General features: G+C 44.9%; 1 protein-coding gene across 3 annotated transcripts in view; it reads left to right on the forward strand.

Moving 5' to 3' along the window:
* The window catches only part of DNAI2 (dynein axonemal intermediate chain 2), a 38,013-nt gene that overhangs the window by 1,680 nt on the left and 23,970 nt on the right, over positions 1 to 12,363 (forward strand). For 2 of the 3 annotated variants that reach the window (XM_054977822.1, XM_054977824.1), the window contains 5 exons: positions 2,132 to 2,322; positions 3,485 to 3,646; positions 3,766 to 3,887; positions 7,293 to 7,435; positions 7,865 to 7,978. In XM_054977822.1, the coding sequence (XP_054833797.1) occupies positions 2,140 to 2,322; positions 3,485 to 3,646; positions 3,766 to 3,887; positions 7,293 to 7,435; positions 7,865 to 7,978 (724 nt within the window). In that variant the 5' untranslated portion in view covers positions 2,132 to 2,139. Of the gene's footprint in view, positions 1 to 750; positions 821 to 2,131; positions 2,323 to 3,484; positions 3,647 to 3,765; positions 3,888 to 7,292; positions 7,436 to 7,864; positions 7,979 to 12,363 lie in introns of all 3 variants that reach the window. The other variant, XM_054977825.1, reaches the window with a different exon arrangement.

The following is a 12,363-nucleotide window of genomic DNA, read 5'->3' on the forward strand; positions in this document are numbered from 1 at the left end:
TTATAATCCACCTTTCTCACTGAGACTCAAGGCATTTTACACAGTATGTATCAAGTACATTTCCATACAGTATCAAGGACATTTCCGTATATTGTCAAGGACATTTCCATAAAAATGCCATAGGGTAAATAAATAAAAGTTTACAAAGACATAGCATTAGCAAGGATCCAATACAGAGTAGAAGAAATGCTGAAACAGAACATAATTCTAGGACTTACATTTGACAACATGAAGCACGGTAGTGCATAGGAGTACATATTTAAAGGAGCAGATAGTATGTAAGGCAATATGGTGAGAAGTCTATGGTCCCTAACTCATTAGTGAAGCATCTGAGACTTCATCGCTACAATACAGCCCTCCTATCTGAGTAAAAGGCCTTTTTGAATAATTCTGTTTTGCATTGTTTGTGGAAAGCCAGGAGAGTGGGGGCTCTCCTGGCTTCCTCAGGCTGGCTGTTCCACAGGGTAGGGGCCACCACAGAGAAAGCCCGTGTACAGGCTGCTGTCGATTTTGCCCATGTGCAGCCTGGCTCCTGTAGGAGACACTGATCAGATGAGTGAAGATGTCATGGAGGAACATAGGGAGGGAGGTGGTCCCATAGGTTGTGAAGAGCTTTGTATGTAATAACCAATACCTTGAACTGAGCATGGTAACTGATAGGTAGCCAGTGGAGTGACCATAGGATGGGAGTGATGTTCAAGCTCCTGCTTGCTCCTGATAATGCATTTCTAAATTTACTATACCATTCAGGGTCCTTTTGCAAAGTAACTCTGCAGTATTCACCCAACACAGGACTCTCACATCAGCTAACACTAAACAGGTATATATTTTATTTTTCATTTATAGCATTTATAATGATATAACATTGCCAAGCAACAGGCTCTTATTTCATGGCCATTTCCCACATCATGCAGAAGAAAACCCAAACCTGCCATCTAGCCTTCTCTCCATGTGATAACCCGCTTTTGGATCTCAACTATGGTTTGAGTACCACTCTCAAGAAGCTTAGGTGACATAAGTAAGTTCTACCCACACTTTTTTCTCACAGCAACTCATTGCAGTAATTTAGACTGAGAGAAAGTATATGTGCCAGGAAATGCACATATAACACCAGTATTGCGCCAGCTGTATTGGTTACCGGTAGAGTACCGAATCAGATTCAAGGTTCTGGTTTTAACTTCTAAAGCCTATGTGGACTGGGACCAGCACATCTGCGGGACCGCCTCTCCCCATATGAGCCCCGGAGAATGCTTCGTTCCAGTGGTCCCTGGTCCCAGGGAGGCCCGTCTAGCATCGACCAGAGGCAGGGCCTTTTCAGTCCTGGCTCCAACCTGGTGGAACGCTCTGTCTGATGAGACCAGGGCCCAGCAGGACTTGCTATCCTTTCACCAGGCCTGTAAGACAGAGCTGTTCTGCGAGGCGTATGGTTGACGCTGGGCAGGGCCCCCCACTGGTTGAATAGAGGGGATCGTCCCTCCCTATCAGGAAACAGCTACCACCCGACCCTTTGTGATATTCTTTTAGGGGCGGTTGGATGACGGATTATATGAATTGTTTCTGTGCTGCTGCTTTTTGTACTCTGCATTTTAGATTTTAAATTATATATTATTGTATGTTGGTTTTAAAGTTGAACCACAGAACAATTTGTCTGCCACAGAGGCTGCAAAAAAAACCCCCAAGAGTGATGCTGTATGTAAGTATTTATACAGATGTAACACGGAACAGTTGAGGGGGTGCTGCATCACTGCTTATCCATGACTGTAATTTGAATGCTAGGAAAATGTGATCGCCCTTCAATAGAAGAGCTGTCTGGGAGGAAAATGTCTGGACTGTTGTCATGGCAATTGCACTTCTGTAGACACCTTCAGCCCACGCCCAGAAAAATTCACCAGTTTTGGGCACCAGGCGATCATTTCAGCTATATTGATCACTCCTCGTTATCTGCACTTCCCTTAACAAGAATTTGCCTCTTCAGACTTTGCAGTGTCTTAAGCCAAGCCTGCTACAAGCCCACCTTACTTCCACACCCCGTGTCATTTGGTAGACTGCATAATTCGCACTAAAATAATAATAGTCAAAAAGTGATTTCGAAGGAGCAACGTGGACCTTCTCTCTCTCTCTCCATTTGCAGTAAGCACCATGGAGATCGTCTATGTTTACGTGAAGAAGCGCAACGAGTTCGGGCGACAATGCAGCTTTTCCGACCGAGCGGCGGAGGTCAATGTGGATATTCATCCAGATGCAGTGCAAGCTATGAATTTCATAGAAAGAGACCCCATCGATATTGCGGTGCAGTGTGCAAGTGACATGTCAGAGCATGAGGTAGAGTGCTTCGTTTTTCAATAGCGCATGAATTTTCTGCTTGTAAGAGGACCTTCGCAACCCAGTGGGTAGTATCTTACCTTAGAAGTCTCCCTCCAATTTAACTGAACCGTTGGTTAAAGGAAGATCCGCTTAAACTGGAGAAGGGTTCCTTAGGCTGGAGGAAGGCTGCCAACTTTTCTTACTGGAGTGGCACAATACAGGCCAGTGTAATCTTGTAATAGTGCTAAAATAAAACCTGGAGCTAGAAAACCCAAATGCTATACATACAATTAATTTTGTGTAAAAACCACAAATAGGAATTTCGTCAAAAGTGCTGTCTTCCAAGACAAAACTCATGCTGGAGGCTCACTTTTATACAATTTTTTTTTCTCCTAGTGATAATTGTTATATGTTCAGTTATTCCAGGGAAAAACGAACCATGCCTCTGAAGCTTATTCTAATATCATTAAGTTTATCTATAAGCCCCTCAAGCAGAACCAACCAGCATCCTTGATCATGTCAGTGCTTACATGTAACTTTAAGTTCGCGGGGCTCTTTATACATGGGAGGGATCTCCAGATATGGAATATGTGGCTGTAGCTTGCAGTAGCTGGTGTATTTAGTACACCAAGTTGTCTTACGCCGAGTTAGGCCGGCCGGCCGTTCATCAGAGTTGCCTTTTCACCGTAATTGGTTGCGGTTGACGGTCTTGTTCCTTTACCACTGTTGACATTAGGGTTGCCAGACTCCAGGTAGTAGCTGGATATCTCCCGGAATTACAACTGGTCTCCAGGCCACAGAGATCAGTTCACCTGGAGAAAATGGCTACTTTGGGGGGTGAACTCTATGGAATTATGCCATGCCAAGGTCCTTTCCCTCCCCAAACCCCACTTTCTTCAGGTTTCTCTAGGTTTCACCCCCCAGATCTCCAGGAATTTCCCAACTTGGAGCTGGCAACCCTAGTTGACATGCAAGACTATTTGATCAATCAGAACGCTCCCTGTGTGGCACAGTTGTTAGACTGAATACCAGCTGCTTGCATGTACACTCAAAAGTGGGAATTAACCTGCCTTGTTGTATATCTCCGATGCGTTGTTAAGAACGGTTAGGCAAAATAGAACGGTCAGGCCTCTGTTGGTAAAGAAGCTGAAGGCAGGTCTTTGGTTTCCCTTTGCATTAGGTTAACACAGAACGGTTTGAGATGGAAACTCGGGGCATTAACCACATGGAAGGCGGTTGGCCTAAAGATGTCAACCCCCAGGAAATGGAACAGACAATTCGCTTCCGGAAAAAAGTTGAAAAAGATGAGAACTACATTAATGTCATCATGCAGCTTGGCAGCGTAAGAGCATTTTGGCCACCCTGTTTATACATCAAAGATAGGCAGCGTTGCTGGCTATTTTTTCTAGAATATCCCAAAGATTAGCCGTCTATTGATCAGTCCCATTACTTATTTTATAGCTGATGGATCACTGCATCAAACAGAATAATGCCATCAATATCTATGAGGAGTACTTTGAGGAAGAGGAGGCAGCGGGGGTTACTGATGAGCCTCCCTCGGCAAAAACTATCAATGTCTTCAGGTAACTCTTTAGCAGCCAGACGTTTCTGTGCTTTCAGGGTTTGTTTCTGATCCAGCCAGGTTGATCATTGGCTCTGCTTCAGTTGGCTACTGGATTCGTGATCAACAGAGCAGCATCTGGGAAAAGTAGAGTTATTAACAGGGCTTTTTTCTGGGAAAAGAGATGGTGGAACTCAGGACTGCACAACGACGTCACTTTGGGTCAGCTGGAACAAGGGGGAAGTTTTTTAAAGTTTAAATCGCCCTTGGTGAAAATGGTCACATGGCCGGTGGCCCCGCCCCCTGATCTCCAGACAGAGGAGAGTTTAGATTGCCCTCCACGCCACTGGCGGATCAGGGGGCGGGGCCACCAGCCATGTGACCATTTTCAAGAGGTTCCTGAACTCTGTTCCACTGTTTTCCAGCTGAAAAAAAGCCCTGGTTATTAACCCTTTTAAAGAATAACCCTTGCTGCGGAAGAATCTGTATGGCTTCTGCAAAGAGAAGTCCGGCCTCATCAACCTTTTTTGAGGTTTACTGGCATTTGAATAAGCTGATCCAGACATTACATATCACTGCCGGATTCCAGTCCAGTAGTACCTTAAAGATCAACAGTTGGTCTTTGCTACTGAACCTGAATTTTGCTCTTCTTCTGCAGACCCCTGTCTACAACGATACTGTAAAGCTGGAAAAGATCCAGTGAATGACAAAGTGATCAAGTGATTGGAGAACCTTCCCCCCCCTCCACCCCCTCCCACAAAAGGCCTAAGAGTTTATTTTGAGTATTCAGATATACCCCACCTTTCTCCCAACAAAGCCAGGAACCCAGACTGGTAAAGAGATCAGGGCTTTTCAGTTTATGATCCCCCGTGGTCTGCTGAACATCAAGCAGCTTGCCACCCATCCCTCTCGGGGTTCTTGTATATAGAGGGATTGCACAATAAGAATGCCGTGATGTTTTACGGAAGTATTTTAATTATTACGCTGTCTGATTTGTATCTTTTTCTGTGATCCGCTCCGAGCCTGGTTCTCAGGGAGAGCAGAATACAAATGTAATGCTAAATAAATACTAGAGGAAAACAAACGAATGGCAGGAGACATGATAGGAGTTTATAAAATTATGTAATCCGCCCTGAGCCCGCTGGAAATGTGGGGAGGGCAGGATATAAATTGAAAATAAATAAATAAAAATAGCATGGATAGAAAGAACTTTATCTCCCTTTCCCATGGTACAGTAACTTGGACTGCGCCCAGTGGAGCTGATGGGTAGAAGATCCAGGAAAAGCATTTTCTAGCATACTTTGGCCTCCCTGCCCTGTTTGCGGGTGTTCCAGAAGCAGATTGTGGGCCCGTGTTATGCTGAACTCGATGAGCCATTGGTCTGGTCCCATCCAGCTCTTCTTATGTTTTAGTTGTCCTAAAAGCAACAGTGATCACAATTGATTTCAAGCTGCCTCAATGGCCTACGTTTGAAGAATGGGATTGCGCCTTTGTGCCGGCATTTATTTTTCTCCCTATACTTGTAAATTACTTCCAGCTGCTGTTCATTGACAGTCTTTGAGCGCAAGCACTAAACATCTTTCTGGCTATGTTCAGTTTGTTTTTCAGAATGTGTCGATACGTAGGCTCTTTCAGTCAGGGCCGGATCTATGTTTGCCGGCACCCAGGGCAACCGAAGACCGGCCACTTGCATGCGCGCACAGCACGCGTGCACTCCCAGCACGCCCCCTGTCATGCCTCCCGCGCGCTCCCAGGGCTGGCAGCTGCGCCCGGCGCCCCCTCTTTGGCGGCGCCGGGTGCAAACTACCCCCTTGCCCCCCCCCCCCCGCCGTCGATCCGTCCCTGCTTTCAGTGTCTCCCTTGCAGACGGTTCATGGCTGAACAGTGTGGCACGTTTGGGCCGGAGACTATGGTTGCTGTAAAACAGCAGCATGGGGGTCATTTGCTGCATGGAAGTGTGGATGGGTAGGCAGAAGAGGGCACTTAACCCTTCTTTCACTTGCTGTGTTCTCTCTGCAGCCAGTTACTTTACCTCTGTTTGCTACATCACAGAGAAAACTGACTGGGGGGAAGGGGTTGAAAGAGGAAAGCAGCTGGTACATTAAGGCTATCACAATCCACCCCCTACTTCCAAAAGCTGTAATGGGGTTGGGGCGCACATCAGTTGATCGTTTGGGTAAGTCCCAAGACATAAGAGTGAAAAATCAGCATAAGAAAAGACTGTGGTCCTATGCAATTGTCTCTTTCTCGTTCTGTTAGAAAGCTGCCATGTGCATGGCACCACCATGATGCAGTTACGGAGAACTGCTGTAGGCCCATATCTCTATGGAGCATGCCTTTATTTTCCTAACATCGCTTTCTACCCAAATGGCTGCATTCAGTTGGAAACAGGAACTGAGTTCCAGTCAGACGGCAGTGGTACTCGGACCCCTTGGAATCAATAATGTAACATCTGAGAATTCTCCAGCTTTCAACTGGACAACCACAGTATGTTGTAGAAAAGTAAAGAGGGGGCAGCAGATAACGTGAAAGGATAAGGGCTTGAGTATTCCTTATCTGTCTGGTTTTGGGTTATTAGATGAAGGAAAAACTAAGAGGCTGTGCTAACTAAGCAACGGTGGTAACTTTTGAAACATGAGATTTGTAGGCATTAGGATAAGGAATACAAAACATCATTGTATTGTCGAAGGCTTTCACGGCTGGAGAACAATGGTTGTTGTGGATTTTCCGGGCTGTATAGCCGTGGTCTTGGCATTGTAGTTCCTGACGTTTCGCCAGCAGCTGTGACTGGCATCTTCAGAGGTGTAGCACCGAAAGACAGAGATCTCTCAGTGTCACAGTGTGGAAAAGAAGTTGGCAGGTAATTTGCACAGGGAAGCCATTGAAATTCATAAGCATAAGCACAATTTGAACAGGAAAGAAGAGACCTTAAGAATGAATAGAACATGGTTTCCAGTCCTGAAAAACACCAGGCTAACAAAATACTCTGTACCCGACAATAGCCCTGCAGAGCAGATTAGCATATCAAGCACCAATCCATATGCAAAAGAACCTCAGGATACAGTGAAGCCTCCCTCCATTAGCATTCCACACCCTGGGAAACTCTTACAGGATGACTCGGCCCAAACCCACCTTCCTGAGTAGATATAAATTCCCTGCCAACTTCTTTTCCACACTGTGACACTGAGAGATCTCTGTCTTTTGGTGCTACACCTCTGAAGATGCCAGTCACGGCTGCTGGCGAAACGTCAGGAACTACAATGCCAAGACCACGGCGATGCAGCCTGGAAAATCCACAACAACCAAAACATCATTGTTTTCACTTTGGAAGGAAACAAAGAAGTTTGGTACTACATATTTCAAAGTGCTCAATGAGATTTCACTGCATAGCCTATAACATACCAATGCCTTTTTTGTTAACCAAAAGGGACCCAAACACAATAAAGAGAACAGCTACACACCTCTCCTGGCATCCCGACAGAAGCCGGAAGCTGGCAGTAGCTTATTCCAGCTTAGAGTTCCAGCGGAGTTCGAAAGACATGAGCTATGACTCCTATATATGGGATCTAGGTAAGAGAGGGGATAGAAGAGACTAGACTTTCTGCATAATTTTCCCTTGTTAGGGCTTGGGTGGGGGGCCAGTGTTGACAGGGTTCTGCATTTTAATTGCAGCCATATCTGTCCTGCACCCTGCAGAGAAAAAGAAGAAATTTTCCCTGACCCTGGTTTTGCCGGTCCCTAAAGCTTAGCCCTACTGCTCATTCTACATCCCATTCCTTTGTCCTCCCCCTCAATATCTCTGAGATGTCAGGTGAATTTCTCCGATTCCTACTCCAAGCATACTTTGGAGAGGGCAGTTCCTTGGGACAGCCCTGTGTGTATCTGTGTGGAGAAAGATGACAACTCTTCTCCTTTGCGCATTATGTATATGAGCATAGAATGTGGACAGTTCAATGTATGTTTTCTCCCTTCTGTGTCATAATACATTTTTTTTCTTAGAAACCCCCAACAAACCAGAAATGGTTATCCGGCCCTCTTCACCTCTGATCTGCTTGGAATACAACCCCAAAGACTCGCATATCCTGATTGGAGGGTGCTATAATGGACAGATTGGTAAGGAAAATAGACGAGACATAAGAGGCAAAATCAGCGATTGGGATGTGTGACTGTATTACTCCGATCCTACAATTAATTTGGTTCTAGCTGTAATGCTGATGCAACGAATCTTGACTCCTAAAGTAATGAGATGGAAATAAAGGAAGATGGGCCATATAAACCATAGCATGCCATACCTCTAAGCCTAATATTGGGATACAGGGGCATGGAGCCATTCTGTTTGCATCTCTTCCCAACACAGGCTTCTGGGAGGCAGCCCAAATAGGAGGTCTTTGCTTCAGAACCAATCTTTGGATTGGCACCAGCACATGTCTTCTTGTAGGGGACAGTCTCTGAAGCGTGGGGCTGTGTAATTTGAGGTGATCCAAAGATTGTTTTGGGGTGCAGCTCCCCCCCTTTCTGCCTGTGCATTTGTCCTGGGGGCAGCCCACTTTGGAGCAGTTGGCACAAGAACTGGGCGTTGGGGGAGGACACAGCGTAGGTTCACTCGGAGAGCCGAGTCCCCTGAACGGAAAGGTGTATAATATGTGCTCCTACAAACTTTATTTTGGGGTGCAGAGTGTTTCAATTTTCCTCAATATTTGTGTTTGGATTGGCAAATAAAGAACTAGGAACAGTGAAGAATTCACTTGATCAAGTGGAGAGCAAGTGAATGGCAAGTAAACAGGGAGGAATACACGTAAGTCTGTTCACTTGCCAGGCAAGTGTCATTCGTCACTTGTAGCTTGGCTGTGGGGGAAAAACTTCCTAAATCGGACCCTGTTTGAAACAGAAAATGGGAATAGCCCCTGGGCTCACTTTCTGCTTATTCCACATGCTGCAGTCTGTTCCATAAGCACTAGCGGGGTATCCTATGAAGCTGAAGTTGGTTCCCAGTTCCTAGTTCCTTATTTGCAGTGCAAAACACAAATATTGGGGGAAATTGAAAAGCTCTGTACCCCCAAATAAAGACTGTAGGAGCACATATCACACACCTCCATATCCAGTGGACTCTGCCTTCTAAGAGGACCTGTTCTGGGTCCTCCTACAAAGCCTAGTTCTTGAGTTAACAGCTTCAAAGTAGGGTGTCCCCAGAACAAATCAATAAGCAGAAAGGGGGGTAGCTGCGCCCGGAAAAAAAATCTGTCGATCCCCCAAAATCACACAGCTCAGCAGTCCAGAGAATGTCCCCTACCCCAAGATAAAATCCACCCAATATTTGTGTTTTGCTCTGCGAATAAGGAACTAGGAACTGTGAATAAGGAACTGGGAACCAACTTCATCTTCCTGGGTATCCTTCTTTCCATAGGAATCAGATTTGTTGATCTGTTCTAATATTAATCATTGCCAGTATGATTTCCAGCCACAGTTTGTCTTTTGTCTGGCAGCATAGCTTTATGCAAGCTTTATTCAGCTCCTGTCCCAGATCTTCTACCCGTCAACTCCGCTTTATTAACGAGAATGGTTTTACATGAATGTGATAAGCATTCCGCAGGGCCCTGCTTTGTCAAGCCCATTTATGATCCTATTACTTTTTCGGTCACATGTGCCCTTTGATTTAATTTTACTCCCTTTAGGTTTTGGTTGCCATTTTCAGCGGCAATCAGATGTGACGGGGGTGTATGTTACAGGGACATTATCGGCGCTCCATAGACGATTAAAGAGAGAATTGGTTTCCTTTGTCCTTCACAGGCCTCCCCAGGCATGCAGTAACAGCCCAATGAAATGCATTCCATCACTGCCACTTGCTGAGCCGTAGACATCAAAAGCCATTCCCTGCTGCGTCTGCAGAGATCCAGGCCAGCTGCCTATTGTAAAAAAGAGAGGGAGGCTATTTTTAAGGATCAGCATAGAAGGGCAGGCAAAAATTCAGTTTCATACAGCCCTGATTCAGATTGACCCATAGGGTTGTCAGCTAGGATTGCCGGCTCCAAGTTGGGAAATTCCTGGAGATCCGGGAGGTGAAACCTGGAGAAAGTCGGGTTTGGGGATGGAAAATACCTTGGCATGGCATAATTCCATAGAGTCCATCCCCCAAAGTAGCCATTTTCTCCAGGTGAACTGACCTCTGTGGCCTGAAGACCAGTTGTAATTCCAGGAGATCTCCAGCCACTACCTGGAGGCTGGCAACCCTATTGCCAGCTCCAAGTTAGGAAATTCCTGGAGATTTGGGGGGGGGGGAGCCTGGAGGGGGTGAGGTTTGGGGAGGGGAAGTACCTCATTAGGGTATAATGCCATATAATGACCTCCAAAGCAGTCATTTTCTCCAGGAGAACTAACCTCTATGGCCTGGAGATCAGCTGGAATTCCGGGAGATCTCCAGTTACTGCCTAGAGGTGGGCAACCCTAACTGACCACCGTGCAGGGAGAAGAGAGGCTGTTTAATCTTCCTACACACACACACACACACACCACTTTTGCTAACTGAGCCTTCCCCTACCTCCCTCATGCTGCTGTTAGCCCTTACAAAAAATTTAATCCTGTCTTGTTTCCAGGGCTTTTTTTCTGGGAAAAGAGGCGGTGGAACTCAGTGGGTTGCCCTTGGAGAAAATGGTCACATGGCTGGTGGCCACGCCCCCTGATCTCCAGACAGAGGGGAGTTGAGATTGCCCTCCGCGAACAGCGCAGAGGGCAATCTCAACTCCCCTCTGTCTGGAGATCAGGGGGCGGGGCCACCAGCCATGTGACCATTTTCAAGAGGTTCCGGAACTCCGTTCCCCCGCGTTCCAGCTGAAAAAAAGCCCTGCTGGTTACTTTGAAGTATGAGTACATCTTTTATTTGTGAAATCATGTGGGGCTGAACACCCTTCCTCAGCTCCACATGTGGCCTTTGAACTGGAGCCAGGCATGGCTGTAATTAAACTGGGAAGAGTCTGGAATTAACTGATCACGGATCTCTCAGCGTCTCGTCTTCTGAGCCCTATTTTTTAATTTACTTACTGACTTCATTTATCATCCACTGAGTTTCAAGGCAGATTACAGAATTATGAAAACAATGCAATGTATTGCCAAATACATACAATGAGCAATACAATAATGCTGGATTGCACGATTAAAGAATGAAAAAATAAGACACTATAATACAGACAATAAACTCTATAGAAGGAAGGGGAAGGAAAACAAAACTGTGTAGATTTTCCACAGGTAATTAAAATTAGAATCCTATTACCTTTAAAGACAGTGTCCCTAAGTATAACTTTTTGATCACCGATCACTTTTGATGTTAGTTTGAGGGTTTTAATGAACTTATGTCATACAGCCAATAGAAAGATGGCATGCATATTACTTGCAGAAGGAAAATTGGTAAGTGGCTCACTTGTCTCTGGCTATGAAAGTGGTGCCTGTAGCCAATACAAGGAATACAAGAAAGGGAACAAAGCATTTAATGCAGTTAGGAGTGGCCAGTATCAGGCCATTTGCTACTAGAGAATTTTCTATTTCTGAAAATCAAATGCACTTTTAAGACTAACCAACTTTATTGTAGCATGAGCTTTCAAGAATCACAGTTCTCTTCATCAGATGCATGGAGGGTATGAAGAAACTGGCCAGAGAGATATAGGTAGTGAGGGGAGGGGGGAGTAGATGCAAATCAGTTGCAAAAGTCATGAAAGAGGTGGAATGCACAATTCAGGCTGGAGTGCATCTGTTGAAGAGAGCTGTGGTTCTTGAAAACTTATGCTACTATAAAGTTGGTTAGTCTTAAAGGTGCTACTGGACAGTTTGGTGTAGTGGTTAAGAGTGTGGGACTCTAATCTGGAGAACTGGGTTTGATTCCTCACTCTTCCACTTGAAGCCAGCTGGGTGACCTTGGGTCAATCACAGCTCTCTCAGAGCTCTCTCAGCCCCACCTACTTCACAGGGTGTTTTGTTGTGGGGATAATAATGAGGTGGGTGTTAAGTCATCCTGATGGGCGGTATATAAATCAAATGTTGTTGTTATTGTTGTTGTTGTTATTTACTATTTTGCGACTAGTGCAGACTAACACGGCTAACTCCACTGGATCTATGAAAATCAAATGTAAATTCTCCATAGAATAGAATGTATACACAATTTATGTCTGCATTTATGTTCCATTCATTAGACCCAAAAGATTTTGATTCAGACTAAAATATGTTGGAGGGGCGGTGTGGATAAAAATTTTATTTTTAAAAAAGTATATGAAAATAGAAAGTGCATAGTAAAAGATTATACGAACACTACATTTGAAATTGAATTGAGACTTATACAAACTTATGTAAACAGTGCATTTGGAATCAGTTTAAGACTTATACAAGTACTGCTTTAAAATTAGATTGAACTAATATAAAAATACATTCAGAATTTGTCATAACTAAACATCAATGTATAATGGCTCTCCTTCCTCCTCCTTGGTTACTTATACTTACACACACTATAATATCAA

Source organism: Eublepharis macularius, chromosome 4 (assembly GCF_028583425.1).
Source record: "Eublepharis macularius isolate TG4126 chromosome 4, MPM_Emac_v1.0, whole genome shotgun sequence".
Classification (NCBI taxonomy): domain Eukaryota; kingdom Metazoa; phylum Chordata; class Lepidosauria; order Squamata; family Eublepharidae; genus Eublepharis; species Eublepharis macularius.